Source organism: Antechinus flavipes, chromosome 3, assembly GCF_016432865.1.
Source record: "Antechinus flavipes isolate AdamAnt ecotype Samford, QLD, Australia chromosome 3, AdamAnt_v2, whole genome shotgun sequence".
NCBI lineage: Eukaryota > Metazoa > Chordata > Mammalia > Dasyuromorphia > Dasyuridae > Antechinus > Antechinus flavipes.
Window position 1 is genome coordinate 174,012,873 of NC_067400.1, and position 22,440 is coordinate 174,035,312.

At 32.7% G+C, this 22,440-nt stretch overlaps 1 protein-coding gene across 1 annotated transcript in view; it reads left to right on the top strand.

Moving 5' to 3' along the window:
* The window catches only part of SEPTIN10 (septin 10), a 62,684-nt gene that overhangs the window by 37,383 nt on the left and 2,861 nt on the right, over positions 1–22,440 (top strand). Inside the window, exons 6-9 of the mRNA XM_051984271.1 lie at positions 3,645–3,806; positions 6,975–7,071; positions 7,356–7,524; positions 20,234–20,366. Coding sequence (XP_051840231.1) covers positions 3,645–3,806; positions 6,975–7,071; positions 7,356–7,524; positions 20,234–20,366 — 561 coding nt within the window. The remainder of the gene's footprint in view (positions 1–3,644; positions 3,807–6,974; positions 7,072–7,355; positions 7,525–20,233; positions 20,367–22,440) is intronic.

Here is a 22,440-nt window from a genome sequence, read left to right on the forward strand (position 1 = left end):
CAATAATTAATGACATAATAGGCTTTATGATTTAGAAAACATTTTATATGCCTTCTTATTTCAGGTATATACCTGAGAGGTAGGTAGAATAGGTCGTACCTCAAAGGATTATAAATTTGGGATAGGAAGGGTCTTATAGTCATACAATATAGTCTCCTCATTTTATAGATGAGGAAACTGAAGTTTAAGTGATTTTTCTATGGTAAAACAAAACACAAGAGTACAGCCAGGAACTAAACCCAGTTCTGCTTTCTCCAAATTCAGCCTTCTTTCTACTAAAACCTAGCTATCTTTGTTGGCTTATCCAGAGACTCATAAATGTTTAACTTTCAATGGTTGATAAAGAGAGATATAGACAAGAAACATTCCTTTACCAAGTTAAGTCTGTTTTTTAATTGATTTTACTTTCAATTGATTCAATCACCTATGAATGGAAAGAAATATGAATTAATTGCATTGTGCTTATTGTAAGCCTCTAGATTCACCTCTTGGCATTATTAAGTAAGAGATAGAGGAGGAAATTCATTAAGTGAGCTTTTAAGTGATATTTCTTGATGTTGGTGATGATATGAAGAGGAAGGTTTCAGTATGTGTAATGATCATGGCTCCTGGGAGAAGGAGAATGCTGAAAGCAGGGGTGGTTGTAATGTAAATTAATCTAATTTTGAAATAAGAGTTGTACAACTAGATGATTCAAACCAGTTCCAGTTCTTCAGTGATGAAGAGAGCCATCTACACCCAGAGAGAGGACTGTGGGAACTGAGTGTGGACCACAATGTAGTATTTTTACTTTCTGTTATTGTTCGCTTGCATTTTGTTTTTTCTGTTTTTTTTTTTTTCTTCTTGATCCGATTTTTCTTGTGCAGCAAGATAACTGTATAACTATGGTATACATATATTGAATTTAATATAGATTGGACTACCTGCCATCTCGGGGAGGAGGGATAGGGAGCCAAGAGGGGAAAATTTGGAACAAAAGGTTTTGGCAAGCGTCAATGTTGAAAAATTACCCATGCATATATTTTGTAAATAACAAAATTTAATTAAAAAAAAATAAAAGTTGTAAACTTTGATTCTAAGATTTCATTAACGTGCAGAAATGCTTTGGCTGTTGATTGTTAACAACATCATACTTATTGATGTGACAAAAAAAAAAAAAGATTCCATATTTGTGATATTTTAATGGTTTTAGCAGAATCTCAGTAAAACTTACTCATTGCTCCCTTTAGTAGTAAAGATGTCACACCCAATTAAGAGTTGTATAACATATATACATATAAACATTACTACTAGGAAACATTAAGCTGCTTTATGTTAATGAAGGAAGAAGAGGAAGGTGTAAGAAATGACTGAGCCATCTTGCAGAGTCAGCAGTCACTGTAGATTAGTAGTAAACTGAATAAAGAACAAATAGCAAATACCAAACATCACTTGGAAAATACTGTCAAAAATTGAAGAGGAATACCTAGATTAAATATAAAATATTTCTTTTACAATAGTAAAAGCAGAATGGTACCAGAAATCAATTTGCTAATTATGACTAGATTACTAATTAGATAATTAAGTAAGCATATCGATCATAGTTAAATTGATTTGCTCACATAATAAGAAGCTTAATGGAAAGTCTTTTCTGGGCTAGTTGTTCTTTAAGCAACTTAGTACTAACATCCTCCAATTTATAGATTTTCCCTAGTTTTTCTCATTTAGGCCTTTTCAGTTTTAATCATTCTTGATGATTTTCTGTCCCAATTTTTGATGAGATGTCAGATTTTTTTTAAAGTATAATTTAGGGGGGCAGCTACATGACGCACGGATAGAACATCAACCCTGAAGTCAGGAGGACTGAGTTCAAATCTAGCCTCAGACACTTACCACTTTCTAGCTGTGTGACCCTGGGCAAGTCACTTAACCCCAATTGCCTCAGCCAAAAAAAAAGGTATAATTTAGCATTTCATTTTGTAGATTTTGTATTCACATTTGATACTGTGAAACCAATAGTATAGATGAAAAAATAAATTTTCCAACAATTTTATTCAGTATTAAATGTCCTTTAAAAAAATCTTTGTTTTGAAATTTTCTTTTTGTTTGTGTCCAATACTTACCCTCCTATACTATTTTTAAAATTATCTAAATGTACTTTTAGCAATTAAGCTATTATAGATAAATTAATTTAAAAAGTGACTAAGATAACTATCTTAATAAAGTAAAAAATAGTATCAGAAGACTTTAAAGCCCTACTTGATCACACACTTTTTTTTTCTTTTTCTTTTTTTGGCAAGGCATTTGGGGTGACACACAGTTGGTATCAATGTCTAAGATCAGATTTAAACTTGGGTCCTCCTGTTTTTAGGGCTGGCATTCTATTGGCTGCACCACCTACCTGCCCCAGTTGTTCACTTATTTAAAAAAAAAAAAAAACTGACATCACCCAAAAAAGAAAAACTTCTTCTTGCTCCTTGTGACTTGACCTTTGTGATATGTCATATTGAATATTTATGTAATTTTATTGACTAAGCCTGGAAAAACATTATAATGTTCCATTAAACTTAATTAACTTAGTTAACAAAAATCGCATAGCGAGTCAATGGAAGATGGTGGAGAAGTGAGGAAAACAAAAAGTAGGCTCTAAGTACTGTTTTAGTGCTTTGTGCAGTAAATGTTAACACTTCACGCAACAGCTTAAAGCTGTCACTTCTAAAAGTGAACAGTCAAAATTGCTGTGTAGTTGAATGAGTGAAAGACATAAGCAAAATGTTTCTTCATTCTCAAAGGATCTTTTCCATTACTAACCTATCAGAGAGTTTGAAATTGTACTAGTCCAATTCATTATTCATTTGGGCCTCAGAAGTTTTTTAACATTTAGAGTTTGAATGTTCTTGGGAGGCCTAGCATAACTATATACCTTTACAACTATATTCTATACAACATATACATTTTTTTTTAGCTTTTTTTTTTTTAATTTTATTTTATTTAATAATAACTTTGTATTGACAGAATCCATGCCAGGGTAATTTTTTACAACATTATCCCTTGCACTCGCTTATGTTTCGTTTTTTTCCTCTCCCTCCCTCCACCCCCCCCCCCCAAGGTGGCAAGCAGTCCTATATATGTTAAATATACAACATATACATAAATTAACATCTAATTGGAAAAGGCCATGGGGGAATATCATGTGGGGAGATAATGCCTTGGTGGTGGGATTGGAGGGGAGCAGAGGCAAATTTTCATTGATTCTTAAGAGATGGCTTTGTTTTCTCAGCAAAGTTATTAAAAGTTCAAATAATTTGTTTTGACTAATTATTCAAATAATCCATAAAATTTCAACAATTATGTATATTGTTATCTGAACTTGTTGAAGTAGAAGTCAAGGAAGAAAAGACTGGACACTAAACTAGACTGATAAAAATAGAATAAAGTTTATGAGAGCAGTGGGATAAATTTTATAAGAGTACTAAGTCTTTTTTTCCTGTTATTTGCAAGGTAAACATCTGTAGTTTGTGTGATGCATAAATAATTTGCTGTAAACATAGAGTCTCATGATTATTATATCATGATCATAGACATTTATGGTAAGATTTAATTTTGAAAGCTTTTATATTAAAAAACATAAAAATAATCTTTGTCTTTTTTTAACCAAATATTAGGTAAATATCATACCTGTGATTGCCAAAGCAGATACAATATCTAAAACTGAATTACAGAAGTTTAAGATCAAACTGATGAGTGAATTGGTCAGCAACGGAGTCCAAATATACCAATTTCCAACAGATGATGAAACTATTTCTCAAATTAACTCCTCAATGAATGTAAGAGCTTGAATATTTGAATATTGAATATATTAATATTTGAATGAATATTGAGTATATTATCAACCACTAATATACTTTGATTTTAGTTTCTTTCAGCTGTAAATTTTAAATACATTGAATTAGAAAAATATGATATGGGTGTTTTATTTGGTTGATCAGGGAAAATTGCTCCACTGATTTAAATTCTTCAGAATGATTTCTTCCTGTTCTTATTTTTCAAGCTCCTTCTGAGCGGGAAGGAATTTTACTTTTACAAACTTTTATTTCTTATCCTAGAAATATAGCTTGATTTTTTTTTTTTTAAATGAAGGTGTGGTTAAACTTTCTTTGTCAAAGCATTCTAGAATGTTTCATTTAAAGTCAGTTTAAAGACATGACTTTTTAATGTCTGATTAAACAATTAAATGTCTAATTAAAATTTAAACTGATTCCTTCATAAAGTTGGAAGGGATCTTTGAGTTGCCTTAGTTCTTTTCCTCTATCTTCAATAAAAATAGAACATATGTGTATAAATGTAAAATATTTACTCTAACAAATATATGTACACATATTTATAGTACTTCTTTTTTTTTTTTTTTTTTTTTTTTTTTTTTTTTTGGTTTATTATAAGTTTGTCTTATACAAGATGACTTAGGAGCAGCCTGAAACCTTCTGGTTCAATAGAATGGTTGATGAACAGGCCTTTATTGTCTTTACTGTTTCATCTTTTACTTCACTTTCCAGGGAAGTCACTTTCTTGATGATGTTCCTTTCTCACACTTACTCCTGCCAGACTAACTTCTTTTATTGGGCATATCCTATAGCCTATAGATAGAGGAAGTCCATCTTGTTCTTGATGATCACATAAGAGATCTATGGTGCTCTGAAACTCCAGGTCATTGGAGATATCAGTTGATACGTTCTCACTTACTAACTTCTTGGCTTCCTGTTTCTCCCCATGTGATTTAAATGTATCTTGAAATACAGCCATTGCTAATAAGCACTCAGAACCCATGGTGACATGAGGTAATTTTATCCAGTAGTATAGATAGATGCTTGTGGAGGAGATGTCCAGTAACATCTAATCTTCTTAAAACCAAGTATGTCCCCATACAACCTTGATACTTAAAAAGCACCTGTTTAAGCATTGATTAGTTGTGTAACAATTCTGGTAGACATTTCATGGAAAGGGAATGGAATTCCAAGTCAGATCACCTGGGTTGTCATATCAGTGTTCTCTGAGGTCACAACACCACAGCAATACATACTAGGAAATGGACAGCTTTTATCAACATCAATCATTCATTATGTTGTTCTTCTATCTGCCCAAAAGCTGTATGCCATTGTATTACCTATTTCCATGATAGTTATATTTGCTTTTCCAGCTGTTGGAAGCTTATGTTAACCCCTCTTCCCTTTTTTTGTTGTTACAAATTTGGTTTCAAGGGTGACATTTCTGTGAAAATTCTCAAAAAAGAAACTGCTGATGGAGCCATCATCTTTCGTGGAGAGCACTTCTGGGATTCTATTATTCACAACTTGAAACTAAATGGTTTCTTTTAAAACACTGTTTTCCTTCAAAGAATGTATTTTATTTTAGAGACAAATAGTCTCCTTAAAACCTATGGAAATCGTAGGTGTTTTTCAAATCCTAATCCAAATCTTAAATGTCTCAATCTATGGAGCTTGATTACTTTATTTTTTCTTCTTCTTTTCCCTTCTTTTTTAGCACTTATTGTCTGTAACTCACTTGACCCTTTATAATATGCTAGCTTGCTTTACTGTCTTTCTGGTTTATAGGCAGAAGTGTGCTGAAGGCAGAACAAACTAATTTGTGAATTGATTGTTAAATTTGTGAGTACTTACACATCACAAATTGGCATACCATAAAAATCAGGGTTTATTTTGTTGATTGTCTTTACTTACAATGGTGGAGTAAAGTTCATAATCCAGGTTAAACTTTAAAATCTGTTGCATGTATATGGAGTTCTCGGAAAGACTTAGACACATTAAATATTTACCAGTACACTTCTGTTTGTAGACCCTAATTTTTTTTTTTTTTTGGCAAGGTAAATGGGGTTAAGTGACTTGTTCAGGGTTGCATAGCTAATATATATCAAATATTGGAGGCAGGATTTGAACTCAGTGCCTCCTGACTCCAAAATTAGTGCTCTATCTACTGAGTCAACTAACTACCCCTTAGGCCTTATCTTCTAATGAGCTAAATATGTTTCCCAATAAGGTAATATATTTTTTACTCATTACATTGCACACAAGATGGTCACTATGCTTTGTGTCTAATAGATATCCAGTGAATGCATTTTTAATTGATTAATTTGATTAAAGACTTTAGGATCAACTCTTGTAGAACTCAACTAGCATATGCAGCATTTACTGTACTTTTGCTTCTCCAATCCCTATCATGATTCATTGTTGACTATTCTTTCAGAATATACCTTTAACCAGTTATGTATCAACTTGATTTTGATCTAATCTAGCTTTTTGAGTTTTTTGGTGAATATGTCAGCAGTGCCAAAGTCAATAATGACTGACGTTTATATGGTGGCAAAATAACTTACTTATCTTCACAATAGCCTTCTCTACTTAATTAAGATCTAAAGCTGAATTTGTTTTAGGGGCTGTTATACCAGTTCTAAATTAATATTAGCTGGGAATAAAATATTGAGTTCCTTTAGGGTAGGTGGTGAGGAACCTTTTTTCCTGCCAAGGGAATTTTGAAAATTTCTAGTGGGCCATACAAAATTATGAACTTATGGAACTCAAGCAGTGGGAGGTTGTTCTACCTAGTTTTCAACTCATCACCTGTAGTTAATTATGCAAATGATTTTGCAGGCCTTATGAGTTCCCCAGCCTACTTTAGGGCAAGGAATATTTTTGTATTTGACATTGAATCTTCACATGCCTTGACCCATAATAAGCATTTAATAAATGTTTGGTGAATTTGAATTTTGTGTATATATTTATTATTAATAGTATTTTGGATTATTAATGAGGGTAAAATCATGAGCTGTGAAACCTAGTTTTAGAAATTTAAGACATAGTCCAAAATAGAATATTGTTTCAAATAATTTAATTATATTCTTTTTAATCAAATACTTGGAAACTTTAGTGTGTCTGTTTCCACATTGACATATAAATGTGAAACTCATAACAGACTTTTTCTAGGGACATTTGCCATTTGCTGTTGTGGGCAGTATGGAAGAGGTCAAACTTGGAAATAAGATGGTGAAAGCTCGTCAGTACCCATGGGGCATTGTTCAAGGTGAATATGATGAATATGAACAGTTATTTGAATGAATGTTTTTGAGTATGATTTATTCATAGTATAATTTTCAATAAGATGCATTTTCATTTATTAGTAGCTATTATTAATTTAGAAATTTATCTTAGTAAAATGGAATTTGGATCCAGTTTTTTGATCAAGTAATGCTTATTGTAAATGATTATCAAACTTTATTTTATTTCAAATGTTTAAACTACTTTTTTCTCCCTACTTTTTCCTACTTTTTTCCTTTTTCTTTTTCCTACTATCCTTTTTTTGATTAGTGGAAAATGAAAATCATTGTGATTTTGTAAAGCTCCGTGAAATGCTTATTTGCACAAATATGGAGGACCTAAGAGAACAAACCCATACTCGACATTATGAACTTTATAGGCGATGCAAACTGGAGGAAATGGGTTTTAAAGATGTAAGTCCAGAAAACAAACCTGTCAGGTAAGTTGGACATTATTTTACATGAGAAAGAATAGACATTGCATTGTAATACTAAAGGAAAAATTTAAGAGACTTTATCAAGGGATATATGGGAGAGGCAATTATCAGTGTGGTTTAGGGGATAGAGTGCTAGCTTTGAAGTAAAAATTGACTTAGATTCAAGTACTATTTCTAGTTGTGTGGCCATGGATATAGGTCATTTAAACTCTGTGTGCCCTGTTATAAACTTTTAATTTACAAAGACTTAAGTTGTAGAGTCGTTGTTTTTATGTATTAGTAGACAGAATTAGGATGCTTCTTTATTGGGAACATCTTATATTAATGGAATTATAGTTCTAGTTCAAAACATTTGTTTCTTTATCTTTTTTTTTTATTGAGGCAACATGGTATAGTCATTAGAGGACTGGCCTCCAAGCTTGGAATGGACATTGTTTCAGAATCTTGCATCTGATTCATAAGGCTATGTAACTGAGCAAATCACCCAAGTCTCTCATTGCTTTTGGTGAATTTTTCAGGCTAAAAATTGCCAATCTACATTGGTAAAGGGAATTTGCTTATCCTTATACTAATTGCCATTATAGTAATGAAAAAACAAGTCCAATCTCTCACCTTTATATACATATGTTCATAGGAAAGTGGTTTAAAGTTCATTTTTAAAAAACATACAAGAACAAGTATTCTGTTGAAAAATTGCCTGGGAATAAATTGTAAGACTATGTCACTTGATGTTACATTTCTAACATTTTTTTGTTGTTGTTGTTGAAATAATTTTAACTTTAAACCCTAATATTTCAGGGCTTATACAAATGTTTAATTCTGACTAAATTTAACTTGATAAAACTTTCCAGAAAATTATCTAGAATTCTTCAGCTATGCTTATTCCTAATAGCTTTTTTTTTTTAATTTGTAAAATTATTTGGGCTCTTCCTTCTCCAACTTGCTAACCTATATTTTGATTATATCTTGGCTTTTTACAAGGAGAAGCACAGAAAAGTAGTATGTTGAACCTTTTTTTTTTTTCCACCCCTTACAATTAGGCTAGTATGTTGAACCTTAAATCAGTTTGATTTTGTAATCTTATTAATAATGGATTGTCTGAATTTTTAGTTAAGGATTTTTAAAATTTATCTGAAACTTTCATTTTAATAGATGATGTGTCAATGATGTTTTATGGCAGAACAAGGCTTCTTAAAAATCCCTTCTTGATTATATTTCTCAATCACATACACTGACTCCATTTATGATGTCGTGATATTAAAATATTCTTCTGTAAATTATGTAGCTACACAATTCACAGCAGGTGTCTGTCACTTTTTAAATTAAATCTTTCATTTACCTTCTTAAGATTGGGAAAAGAAGTGGCTTTGTTGGTTGGCCTGCATTTGACTAGGTTACATTTCAAGATAGATCAAATGATCAGTTACCAATGGCTTGGCAAACCTAACATGGAACTATGTGACAGCAGAGATATCCTAGACTTATATATTCAGACACAACCTGCCCAAGGGATCTAGTTATTGCAACTCATCTTCTGCTTTGTTTCCATATTTATAGAAAAGTTAATGTTTTTAGGTAGATTCTGGCATTCAAATAAGAAAACATTTTGTGTCTGTCAACTTAAAAAGCAATGTTCATATTAATGGTTTAGTTAAGTACCTTTATTGGCTATAAAATTTAAGGGAGGGACAAAATATTTTCTACTTTTTGCCTTTGAAAAACTGGTAGTCTTACCAATTTCTCCTGAAATTTTGATTCAATACTGTATCCTTAATGCACAAATGGTAGCTTTCTTTCCTACTACAATTTATGATTTTTCCCTCCTAATATTCTTGAATGTCCTCTAGTCCTCACCCAGTTTTCCTTGGGAAAGTAAAATGTGAAAAAGAATAGAAGCTATTCCACCCCTCTCCCCCCAACTCCCGTTGTCTTCCTTTTACAATCTCATTGACAGTGTCTTTGAAACCAGTCTCAGTTCCCAATCTCTTCCACCCCAACAGGGCACCCTTCAACCATATCCTCTGCTCCTTGCATAGAATCACAAGCCAGTCTTTATTCTTCATCAAAGAAATAGAAGAAACACAGATCTGGGCTTCACTCTAACATATAGTTTAAATTTTACTGAAGTAAAGTATGTGGTATAAGAGAAGACAACCTTTTTATCTACCTGAACTTAATCTTTCCCTATGAAATTTTAAGTGGAAAAAAAAAATGGGACAAGCATACTTGGAAGGGAAGAAGCCATCTTTGTTTAGGGGAACCAAGAACATAAACTGCAGGTTAATACAGGGATTGAACAAGGTTTTCATGAACAAAAGTGAAGCTTAAATTACAAGTGGAAGTAGTTTGAAAGATGAGACTTGGTTCTACTTACTCACTTGAATGCTAGATTTTTTATTTTGACAACCATCAGAACTGAGAATGGTGCACCAGAATTGAGGCATGAAACATGAGTTCCAATTCTTAACGGATGTTCTTTGCTGTGTGACCCTGAGCAAGGTAAAAAAACATTGCTCAGCCACTATTATCATCTGTAAAATAGAAATGTTAATAATAATACTTTCACTAGCTGCTTACAGGATCGTTGTAAGAAAAACACTTAAAACTTTAAAGCAATAGGTTAATGGATTTTTTAAAAACCACCTATCTGCTTTCCCTTTGTTATTAAAATCCTTAGAAAACATCCAGAGATTTGTGGGATTGTTTCTGGGACAGGAAGAACAGAGAAGCTGAGAGACTGTACTTGATCTGCAGTAGACTAAGCAGAGGCTAGAAAACTAGTCAGAAGCCACAGGTGATCACAATGGAAAGGGAGATATGTGGAATCCTTGGTTCTGCTGCCAGTCCCTGAGCTAAGTGTGACATTCCTGGAATCCAAAAATGGACCTTCAGATGTGTTTTTCTCTTGGAAACATCCTAACATATGGTGGGTATGATAAGAATAAGAATAACATAGCACAGCTTCTTAAATGGGAATATACTTTGGAGTTTTAATCCAAGTCAGGCTTACAAAAAAAATTCCCTTAGTTACAGTTGTGAAATTGAATAGGCTTACAGTATAATCCAACTTTATGTATTTTTAAAGTTGACAATTTTTATAAGGAATATTGATTCCATTTAAGACTTTCCTCATCAAATTTTTAGGTTTAGTACATAGCTTAAGTGAAAATAGGAAAAAATAAGGCCTATTAAAGTTAAAGAAATGCCTCTGTTTTTCTGTCTGTCTCGTTCTCACACTCTCACACATTCACATTTTGGAGCAAAAGGCATCAAGAGATATTTTTACTAGTAGTTTAATATCTCATACAGAGGAGCTTTTTTTGTAGACCTTATCTCCTAGATTTCTTTTTTGAGCTCTACCTCATTTGTTATTTTCTTGGTTTTTATTTCCTTTTGTCTGTCCCTTTTTGCAATTGGTCTTGCCCCTCTTTTTTCCCCCCTACCACCATTTTAAAAATGAAACATCAGTATATTATCTGAATGTTAATAGTAAATAAAACAAAGAAAAAACAAAAACACAAGGTAAAGAAAGCATTTTGATACGTTAGAGGAAGAGAAAAGATGAAAGGAAACAAATTTATAGTGGTTGTATACCTTATAAAAATATCTAGTTTAACTCTGGTTTTATATAAAAGGAGAATAAAATCCAGATGCATTCTAAGTTGTTGAAGGTTGTCTATCTAGTGAAAGTCAAATGTGAGACTAAAACCAAGGTCTCTTGACTCTAATTCCAGTATTCTTTTCACTTTACAAACTATCCCTACACAGAATATTGAGAAATGCAAATATAGGAAGTAAGGTGGGAAGACAGAAAAATAGATTTAGTAGTGGAAAACTTATAAGATTGTATTTTACAGTAGAAAAGACATTGAGTTTGGAATCAAAGGATATGGGTTAAAATACCCAGGTTTTTTACTGACTGTTTGACTTTGGGCAATTGAGTTAAGCCTTCTGGACCCCAGTTCAGTTCTTTAAAAAGAGGGGATTATATTAGATAATGGCTTCTAGAATTCTTTCCAGCTCTAAATGCATGATCCTAAAATATTAGAACTAGAAAATGGGTTTAGTTAAATATAAGTATTTTAAGTTAGTTAAATTTTAAGTTTAGTTAAATATAAATATTTGCCCTTTCTTAACATTGAGATGTGATTTCTCCCAGCTAGATGCTTCATCTGTTTAATGTGAATAAAATCTTGTATATCATATAGCTATATATCCCAGCTTCTTAAACTGTGGTTTGTGGCCCCATATATAAGGTCTCACAACTGAATGTAGAGATTGTGAAATTATGGTTTACTATAAGTAAATGTTTGAATTGAATATCTAGCTGCCTCTGAAAAAAGGTGATTTAAATAGAATAAATATGGAATTGTTGCCTAGCTTCATGTAACTTTAGTGGAATAGCCATCAAAAGAATATGAATTATTTACATTTCCGTTTTCCTAGTCAAAAGATTTATAGAAAGAAATCTGAAAAGATGGTGAGATCAGAAGACTTACAAAGGAAAGATAGAAAAGTACTATAAGGAGGTATTTTTTTTTGGGGGGGGGAACCCAAGCATAGAACTAATACATTTTTTCATCTAGCATTATGCTTCATACATAGTAGATACTCAATGTTAAATTGAATAGTATAAGAGAAATAATTATATAAAATAGACATTTGAAGGACTGAAGGACAAAGATGTTAAGTTTTTTGATCTATGAAATAAAAAGGGTTGGAGGAAAGTGACATAAATGCATGCAAATTTGAGGAAAAAGTTGCAAAAATAGTTTACGTGAGAGAAGTGGGAGGGAGTAAAAGAGAAGAATTAATATCAGTTGAGATGAACATTTATGATTATAAGAGAACTTGGGAACCATATAGCCATAAAGACTTTAGGAAATTATTATTGCAAAGAAATTAAATGGAAATTGCTGAAAAAGAGAAAGTGAAGTAGCTCATAAAATGAATAAAAATCACATATGAAAAAATGAAAAGTACAGAAATATAAATTGGCAAGTATTTAAATTAAGAGGAAAATAGGCACTGTAAAAATAAGAACTCAATTCAGCAGACATTTAGTATCTGTTGTTGAATCATTTCAGTCATGTTTAATCTCCATGATCCCATTTGTGATTTTCTTGGCAAAGATACTAGAATAATTTGCCATTTCCTTTTCTAGCTCATTTTATAAATGTGGAACTGAGGCAGCTAGTAAATATCTAAGGCCAGATTTGAAATCAGATCCTCTTGATTCCAGGACCAGCACTTTATCCACTATCCTATCTAGTTGCAATGTCATTTTTTCAGTTTGTCTTCACTTTTTTTTCTTGACATGTCTTGAAAATAAGATCAATCAATATGTGTTGTACATGAATACAACAGAAGCAAAGACATTTGAATGTGATATTGAATTAATGTTTAAAAAGAAAAGATATTGGCAAGGAGATTGATATTTGAGTCTCAAAAATGAATCTGTATTTGGAAAAGATATAAAATCATGGGATAAATTCTTTGTAAATGTGTTTCTGAGTAATATACAAAACTACATGAAGTCTTTCATTGAAGATTTTAAAATATTTTGTTCTATTTTAAATATGGAATTGTTTGGGGGAGCTTTTTAAATCATTCAATTCCATTGATTATTAAACTACTTAAAACTGGGATTTTTTTTTTTTTTTTGCAGTTTTTTTTTTAAACTGCATGGTTTTTTTTTTTTTTTTTTTTTTTTTCTTGCGGCACCTCATAGAAATGAGGAAGAAAGGGAAAAGGAGAGAGGAAAAAAGAGCCTTTGTTAAGCTACTATGTATCTAATGGGAATGGTAAACATATAAAGGAGTATAGCACCACATTGAAGAAGAGACTATGGGAAGTAGCAGTGGTGTAAGAGTTCTGCTTCCAAACAAAGAAATGGATTTGCCCGTCAGAATTGGGGGGAACAAGAAGTAGAATCCAAGTTTCAGATGGGGTAGAGATGGTCTGATAGTGGAGTCATGATAAGAACATGATATGTCATGAGGATATATATACATATACACACACACACACACACACATATATAATTTACCTAGAGAAAAATGAAACGTAACAGAATTAGTAATTTTGTGGGGTTTTTTTTTTTGTAATTTTGTTTTTTGTAAATTTTGTTAATTTAGGAAAAGTAGCAACATAAATTTAATGTTCATCATAAATTAAACCTGAAACTTATAAGTAAAGAAAAACAAAAATATTGAACTTTTTTCAGTCAGATTTGATGTAATAAAGCTAATCATGCATAATGAGGGTCAGTAATATTAATTACTCTTTTGTATTTTATCTTTTAAAAAATTAAATAATATTTGAGTAGCTTTCTTTTCAATTTCCAGTAGATTTATAATCTTTTAGAATTTTCAGATTATGCATTTTCTTGTTTAAAATAATAATACTATCTGACATTACAAAACCCTTGGAGTTTTACAAAGGACTTAAATTTTATTGGGGAGATGACATGTATACATAAATGTATAATATATGCATAAATATAATTCATGGAATGACAGAATTATTGACATGATATATTGAGGCATGAACTTGGAGTCAGGGAAGTCCTTTTTACTTAACAATCCATTGAGTCCTGGGCACATCACTCATTAGAAATTCCTAATTTCTTAAAGAGGGAAAAATAGCACTTCCTCAAAAGATTATTGTGGAAGTCAAATGAGATTCCTCCCTCTCCCTCCCTCCCTTCCTCCCTCCCTTTCTCTCTTTTTCTCTCTCTCTTTCTCTCACACACACACAAAACTTATTAAATTTATGTAAATGTGACTTAGTTTAATGGCTCAGAGACCATAAATACAGTTTTCTTGGCACCTGATAGGTGCTTAATAAATTTTTATTGAATTGAATTTTATAGATGAGGAAGCTCATTCATTTGTTCAAGTTTTCGAAACTCTTTAATACAGATAGTATTCATTAATGAATTGTTGTTCAAATTTGACATCTTAATCTCCTAGCATGCAGATCATGAGACCTAAATAAATAAAATTATGCTCAATTAATTAAGAATGCGCATTAGAATGTCGCATTCTTAATTAATTGAGCATAATTTTATTTATATTATGTAAAAGAAATGCCCAGATTGTACATTTAATTATTTCAGATTTAAGCCAAAGTCTCCACTAAATCCTAAAAGCAATCTGTCACCCTAGGGGGCTAACTGATATTTTTGCACCATTCATTATACTTTCTACTTTAGAATTGTTTCCTGTGAAGTTTTGGGATCGTTAATGCTCAGCTTTAAATAATTTTACCTCTCTGCTTACTTTTTGAAGTCTTGGCTTAATCATGACAATAAAATTGTAGCTATGATTATTCCATGGGGGGGAATCAGTCACTATAGAAAGTTAAGTTTTCTAGGGATTGAAATAGTGTTTGTTTTTATCAAAAATCTTTTAAAATAGATAAAGCATTTTTAACAAAACTAAATATGTCAGTATCCTTGTTTCCTTAGAATACACTTACTATCTTTTTGATCAAACTTCTGATAGCATCAGTATAAGGAATTTCTTATAAGGAAGCTCCTGCTACTAACTCAAACCATCAACTCTTATGTAATTGAGGATCTGAGGATTACTTAGGACACTGAGAAGTGAGGGGAGTTGTTCATAATTGCACAGCTAGAATGTCAGAATTTGAACCCAAATCTTTCTAATCTCAAGTCCATTTCTCTATTGGCTCAGAATTACCATTTTGAACACTAACTATGCTATGCAGGAGTGAATCAATCAGTGTTTAAATTAAAATATTTATTGATAATCTTTTGGTTTTCTATCACTTTCATTTTTGAATTTATCCTTCTCTTTGCTTAGTGAGCCATTGTGCATATTAAGGAATTTTTAAAAAATCAGCTCCACAAAATTGTTAAAGTCTGACAATTTGATGAACATTTATTAATCATCTAATGTGTCAGGTCAATGTTCTAGGCCTTGGGGATACAAAATCAAAATGAAACAGTTACTTCTCTCAAATACAATGCTGGCACCTAATGGTTATTTAATTAATATTTACAGATTGATTTATTGATTCTGTCAGGGAAATCTATATGTATTTATGAGTAGGAACAAAATTTATGCAAATTGTGTATATATACACACATAAATATATACAAAGTGTGTGTGTGTGTGTGTGTGTGTGTGTGTGTGTGTGTGTGTATAAGAAAAATATACACACATGTGCAGAATGCTAAAAGTATCCTTGCCTAAAAGACTTTTATAGTGAATTCACACAGGGCAAGTACTCACAAAAAGCAATACAAGGACACTCTGAAGGTCTCATGAACTTTGAAATTAATTGCATTACATAGGAGACACTGGTACAGGACTACCCAGTATGGTGTGCCCACATTAAAGAAGGCATTGAATTGTATGAACAAAGCAGAATTGAAGTAATTTAAAAGAAATAAGATTTGCAAATTTAGAGAAGCTACTGCAGAAGCTCACAAAGACTACTTATGTCTGACCTGTGATAGAGCATTCTGAACTTGTATTGATTTCACTCACCAGTTAAATACACTATAATTTGACTCTAACGTTTATTTTGATCCTCTTCTAGAATGAAGGTCAACAGACACATACATTAAACATATACTATAACATATACACATATATGTATATATAGATATGTGTATGTATCTGTATATATACTTTATACACACACACACACACACACACACACACACACACACACACACAAGGAGATTTTATAGGGCCATTCATTAGAACTGAAGAGGCTTTAGAGGACTAAATCCAACTCCCTCATTTTGCAGATGAGAAAACCGAGGCATGGAGAGGTTGAATGACTTGTTTTAGGTAGTAAATAAACCCATGTCTTCCTGACTACAAGTCATCTTTCTTTAAGGAAGAGAAAGAGCAGAAACCTTCTCTAAATCAGCAAAGATCTTTTGTCGGAAGTGATACTTTAGCTGGCTTTAAGATGTTAACCTCATAAGCTAAGTGTTAAAAAGTGAAGATGAGGAGGAAATGCATTCTAAATGCAATAGGTAGACTATATAAAGATAGAGATGGGAAATAGAATGTCTTATAGAAGGAATAGCAAGCATGCCAGTTTGTCTGGGTCATAGACTTTATAAAAGGGAGTAACGTGTTAATTGTTAGTCTGATAAGTCTTAATAGCCTAATAAAATAGGCTTGAGTTATATTGTAAAGATCTTTAAATCGTTTCCTTACTGTTAATGCCTCATTGTTATACTTTCTGAATTTCTGTGCCTCTTTTCTAGGAGACTGCTCACTTTCTTCCTCTGTCATTGTGTCTGACTTTAGCAGCCCTGTTCCTTGTTCTAATTTGATGTTTATATTTTCAATGGGCTTAGAAAATAGATATCTCAACTTCTTAAAAGTGTTCATAAAATTTAACAAATCTCTCAGCATCTACATTAACACTGTGTTAAGTTTCAGAGGTAGTAACAAAAATAAGAGTAGGAGCCATCAAATGGAGTCTAGTTGAATTATTTATAATTTAAGACTGTATAGGGAGGAGTAATAGGTTCCTCTGTTTTTTAGAGATGAATGAGCTGTAATTAAAATGTTTTAAAAATTTATCTCTTTTGCTTCCTAAGTTACCATATTTATCCTAAGTATCCCTTTCCTGTCCCTTCCTGGAGAAATATTCCATATTACAAATGGTAATTTTTAAAGAGGAAGAAAATCAGTGCAAATGATCAATACACTTAAAAACAGAAAGTATGTAATTAGTAATACATGTAGATTTTCTATTTCTATGACAGAGTGGTTTGAACATCTTTTCTTTTGAATCTTGCTTGATCTTTATAATTGTATTATATTATTTTTTTTTGATGTTTAGTTCTTTCCATTTGCATTCCTGTAGTTGCTATATATATCTTGTTTATTTTACTCTATATCAATGTTTCTGTACTTCTCTGTATTTATCATGCATATGTCTATAGGAGAATAGCTGAGGATGACGGAGAAAAGGACTGAAAAAGGAGAGAAAGAAGGAGGCCTTGTTTTGGTGGTAGGAGAGGATACCTTCCTTCATACTTCCTTCATGAGCAAAGAGGGATGGTCTGTGAAGGGAGGTAGAGATTTTACAATGGGTATAATCTGGGGGATTTTGTACTTGAAAAGTCTACTCATCTTATCCCCAGATAGAGGGAGTTGGAATTGGCCTAAACTTGTTTACTAGATCTGGAAGGCATATTTCCTTCTTTTGTTATACTGTTTTTCTGGTGAATTTATCTGCTTATATTGAAAGTTTTTGAGTTTGATTCTTCCTGAGATCTTTGGTAATTTTTTCTCACTGATATTCCCCTATTCACTTTCAGACTGTCCCTTGTAATTGTGGGGTTGGAGCTCAAAGAGTCTCGGCCTCTTCCTATATTGTTCATGGTTTATCAGCCCAGGTAACTTACCAGTGCCCAGGTGATTTTTAGATGATCAGAACTGGCCCTATCTGAATGTTGGTGCTCTTTACCTCAGGCCTAGTAGCATACTACAGTCATGCACATTGCCCCATTCCCTACTGTGCCCCACGCATGATGAACTGTCCCACTTACTTTGTTCATTAGTTCTCTAGTCTGACAGTTCAGAAAGCTGCCTTGCTGGTGCCATCAGGTTGTCTTCCCCATCACTGGTAGTGCTGGGATTATGAGATTGCAGCCAGTGGTTGTCATATTCTGTAAAGTTCTGCAAACTGGAGTTGGGGTTTCTATAGCACTTGAAGAAAGAATGGGTGACTAAAATTTGGGTTGGGTTTTGTTGTAAGTGTGTTGTGTGCAGCACTGTTAAGAGGTGATAATAGGAGTAGGGGAGGGGTGCTAAGTGAGCTTGGGGTCAATGAGCATTAGTTCCTGGATTATTTATTTATTAGCATTCTTGTGGTTTCTGGGTGTCCTAGACTACAAAGACAGCCAAAGTTGCGTTGTTTTTGGTGCATGATTTCTATTTTGGGGAAGTTTGAGAGATTGGAAGAATCAGAGAAAATTTTTGATTCAATTTTGCTGTTTCCATGATCTGAAAGTCCTTTTAATTTTGATTTTCAGCTAAAGTATTATATAAATGTGATGACATTCCACATGAATGGGATAAATTGGTTGGAAACAATGCATAATGAGAATAATGTACAATAATCTGGAAAAGAGTTCTGGAACTCAAATGTAAAGGGCTTCAGAGGCTATTAGGAGAGTTTGTTTTATCCTAGAAACAACTTTGTCACTAGAACCACTTGAACAGGAAGGATATATTTAGATGTGTGCTTTAATATCATCTGTCAGTTGTGCAGAGAATGATTAGAGATTGGGAGAGAAAGAGAAATTAGGAGATTATTGCAGTAGGCCAGATGAGAAATGATAAGGACCTGAATTAATTTGATGTCTTAGTGGAAGAAAAGGAACAGATGAGAAAGATTTCAGAAATAGAATCGACAAGATGATAGAAAGAAGGGACATTGTGAGAAGAATGATTACAAGCTCTGTTTTGGACCATATATAGTCTGAGATCTTGAGGCAGCTATGTGGCAGAATGTGATAGTTCTAGTCTTGGACTCGAGAAGATCTGAATTCAAATTTGGCTTCATACATACATTAGCTGTGACACCCTGGACAAATCACTTAACACTTTCTGCCTCAGTTCCTCATCTGTAAAAATGAACTGCAGAAGGAAATGGCAAAACAGCCCTGTATCTTTGCCAAGAAAACCCCAAATGGGTTACAGTGAGTTGGACGCAAACTGAAATGACTCAACAGTTTGAGATCCTTAATATCTGTTGCCTTTATGTTTGAGGAAAAATATGTCTTGACGTTTATGAATACAGTCTTGGGTAAGTTGGCCATGATGAGCCTCAATTGATTAACTCTAATATCAAATGTGTGTTCCTTGGGCATTGTCAGGATCAAAGGGAGATAGATGCTTTATGTGAAAGTTTATTTGAAAATAAGTTGCTCTTACAAAGCATGTATTATTTATTATTATGTTATTTTAGTGAGGCAACTGGAGTTAAGCGATGTTCCCAGGGTCACACAGTAGTGTTAAGTATCTGTGCTCAAATTTGAATTCAGGTCCTTTATCTCCAGGACCTTTGCTCTCGCCATTGTGCCATCTAGCTGCCCCTGTGGCATTATTATGTGTATATTGCCTGTTAGCACCTGGCACACTTTGAATATATGAAGTGATACCTGATTTAAAAAAAATTACCACAAACAAAGAATTTTCTGTTAATTGATAGAGCAATCATGCAGATGTTGAGACTATCTCTAATACTTCATTTTAAAATGTAAAGTGCCACATTATGGAAATAATTTAAATAGATGTTGCTAGTTTGACAAATGGAAATCTTGCCACAAGAGGATAATTGATTTCATTTGTCTTTTAGAACTGAAGAATTAAAGGATTTTGAAGAGAATCAGATAGCATTGAACCTTTGCAAATAAGAAAGTCTGTCTTATATAGAGAGTCCTTAGGCTCACTCTTAATTCGCTAAGAATTTCAATAGAATTGTACCTCAGAGAATTTCAAATTGTGTTAAATGATACGGAATTATGTGAAACCTACTATTTATTAGCTAGCATCCTGGTTCATCAGTTTCACAAAATAGACAGTTCTCTGTGTTGGGTTGCTCTGATGGAAGGTGTAAATTCAGGAGACTGATTATAGAGCTTGCTTATGTGTTTGCATTTTCATTTTTACCTAACAATGCATTGCAATAATTGCATCATTAGTCTTCAGGAGGCCTATGAAATCAAAAGACATGAATTTTATGGTGAACGTCAAAGAAAAGAAGAGGAGATGAAACAGATGTTTGTGCAGCGAGTGAAGGAGAAAGAAGCGATCTTGAAAGAAGCTGAGAGAGAGGTAAAGTGTTGGTTTTGGGTTTTGGGTTTTTATGTATCTTGTTTATTTCATTTGAAAGTATTTATTGTACTTTAGGAGTCTACATGCTAATACTTAAAAAGTTAAATTGTTGGCAAGCATATTTTTAAAATATTTTGTTTGAAATGGGAAATTTGGCTCTTTAGAGGAGTACTCTTTCAACGACAGGTTCACTTGTATAAATGTGATTGTACCATGTCATCCATTGGGTTATAAGAAGTCTTAGATTTTTTTTTTGAAGAAAAAGATTGATTCAGTCTATCCAAATTGTTAAAAGTAGGGCTGCAAATGATACAGAGAATGAATTAGAGAAAAAAAAGGGGTGGTCAGAACACTTTCTGGAAGCTATTGGATTGGCCAAGGAGTGTGGTAATAGGAGAACAAGTAGAATTATTTGAATTTGTCCGAATTTGATCACTGATTGGGAGAGAGACAATTCAAAGGCAACATTAAGTTTGTGAATCTTGGAGAAATAGTTGTCAGAATGAGGAGCAGTTTAGAAGGAAAGATAAACTTGGTTTTACAGATATTGAGCTTGAAATGCTTATCCAAATGGAGATGTCTTATAGACCACAGTTTCTTAAACTGTGGTTCATGATCCCACATAGGCTCCTGTAATTAAATATGGGAGTCACAAAATTATGATTTATTATTAATAAATGTTTGATTTGTATACCTACATAACTGGGGTCACATAAAAATTTCTTGGGCAAAAAAGGAGTTGTAGTGGGAAAAGTTTAAGCTGCTTTATTATAGATAACTAGAAGTAAATGTGAATCTGGAACTCAGAAGAGAGTTGGTCTGAATTTTTAGCTATGTGTTATCTGCATAGAGCACCAGGCTTGGTAAGTCACATAACCCTTTTGCTTCAGTTTCCTCATCTGAAAAATAAACTAGAAGAGGAGGAAATGGTAAACCATTTTAGTACCTTTGCCAAGAAAACTCTAAATGGGGTCATGAAGAGTAGGAAATGACTGAAAATGACTGAACAACAAAAGAATTGCCTGCATAGAGGTGATAATTGAAACTATAGCAAATGGGACACAATTGGGTACAGTAGAAACAATTTTGGATTCCGATGCTGAAGTTCCTTATTGTGATCTGTCATCTCAAACTTGTGAAGGGAAAGCCAAGGAGTAACTCTTTTGAGGAGGCCTGTTTTAAATGATCAGGAGAGTAAAAGGAGATAGGGTCTCTAGAATAATAAAGGTCTGTTTTGAGAAAAATGTTATTAATATTAGAATCTGATCTTTGGAATTATTGATGGTCAATACATGGATCTGGATTTGTTTTCTTGCTTCTGTTTCTCTTTTACACTGTCTATCCAATATGCTTCTCTGAAATGATCCCCTTCATCATTTCTTATTGCACAGTAATATTCCATTACATTTACATATCCCAAGTTCAACCATTCCCCTACTGATAATATCCTTTTAGATTATAGTTCTTTGTCACTACAAAAAGAATAAATAGAAATATATTTGCATGTCTGGATCAAAGAGAATGTATAATTTAATAACTTTTGGGGAATTGTTCCAAATGGTTTTCCAGAATGACTGGAACATTTCTCTAAGTTAATGACTTTTAGAGCACTTTTGAATAGGGATGTGGAAATTTCTTCCTTTGACCCTTCATCAAAGAAACTTGCTACAAAGATTTTTCTCCCTCTATTACCCATTTCCTTTCTGACTTTAACTGTCTTAGTTTTGTTTGTTATATAAAATAATCCTTTGATTTTTCTGACACTGAATAAATAAATTAATAGATGTAGTATTGCCATTTTTATTATATTGGTTTAACTTAGCCCTATTAATCAGTTCTTTCTGGAGCAATAGCTTTAACCTGAATAAGTCTATGTTGTATTACAAAACATATTACTGTTGACAGAGTGGGTAAGGAGAGGAATTTATGAACCTAAGTAAGGGTCATTGTTCTTTGAGGAAGCACTTTTTCACAATTTTATGTAGTTTTTCTTCAAGTTGAATGATATTTTAGATGCAATAAAGATACTTGCTACTGAACAGAATCCTCTTTAAATAATTTCAGAAAATAAATC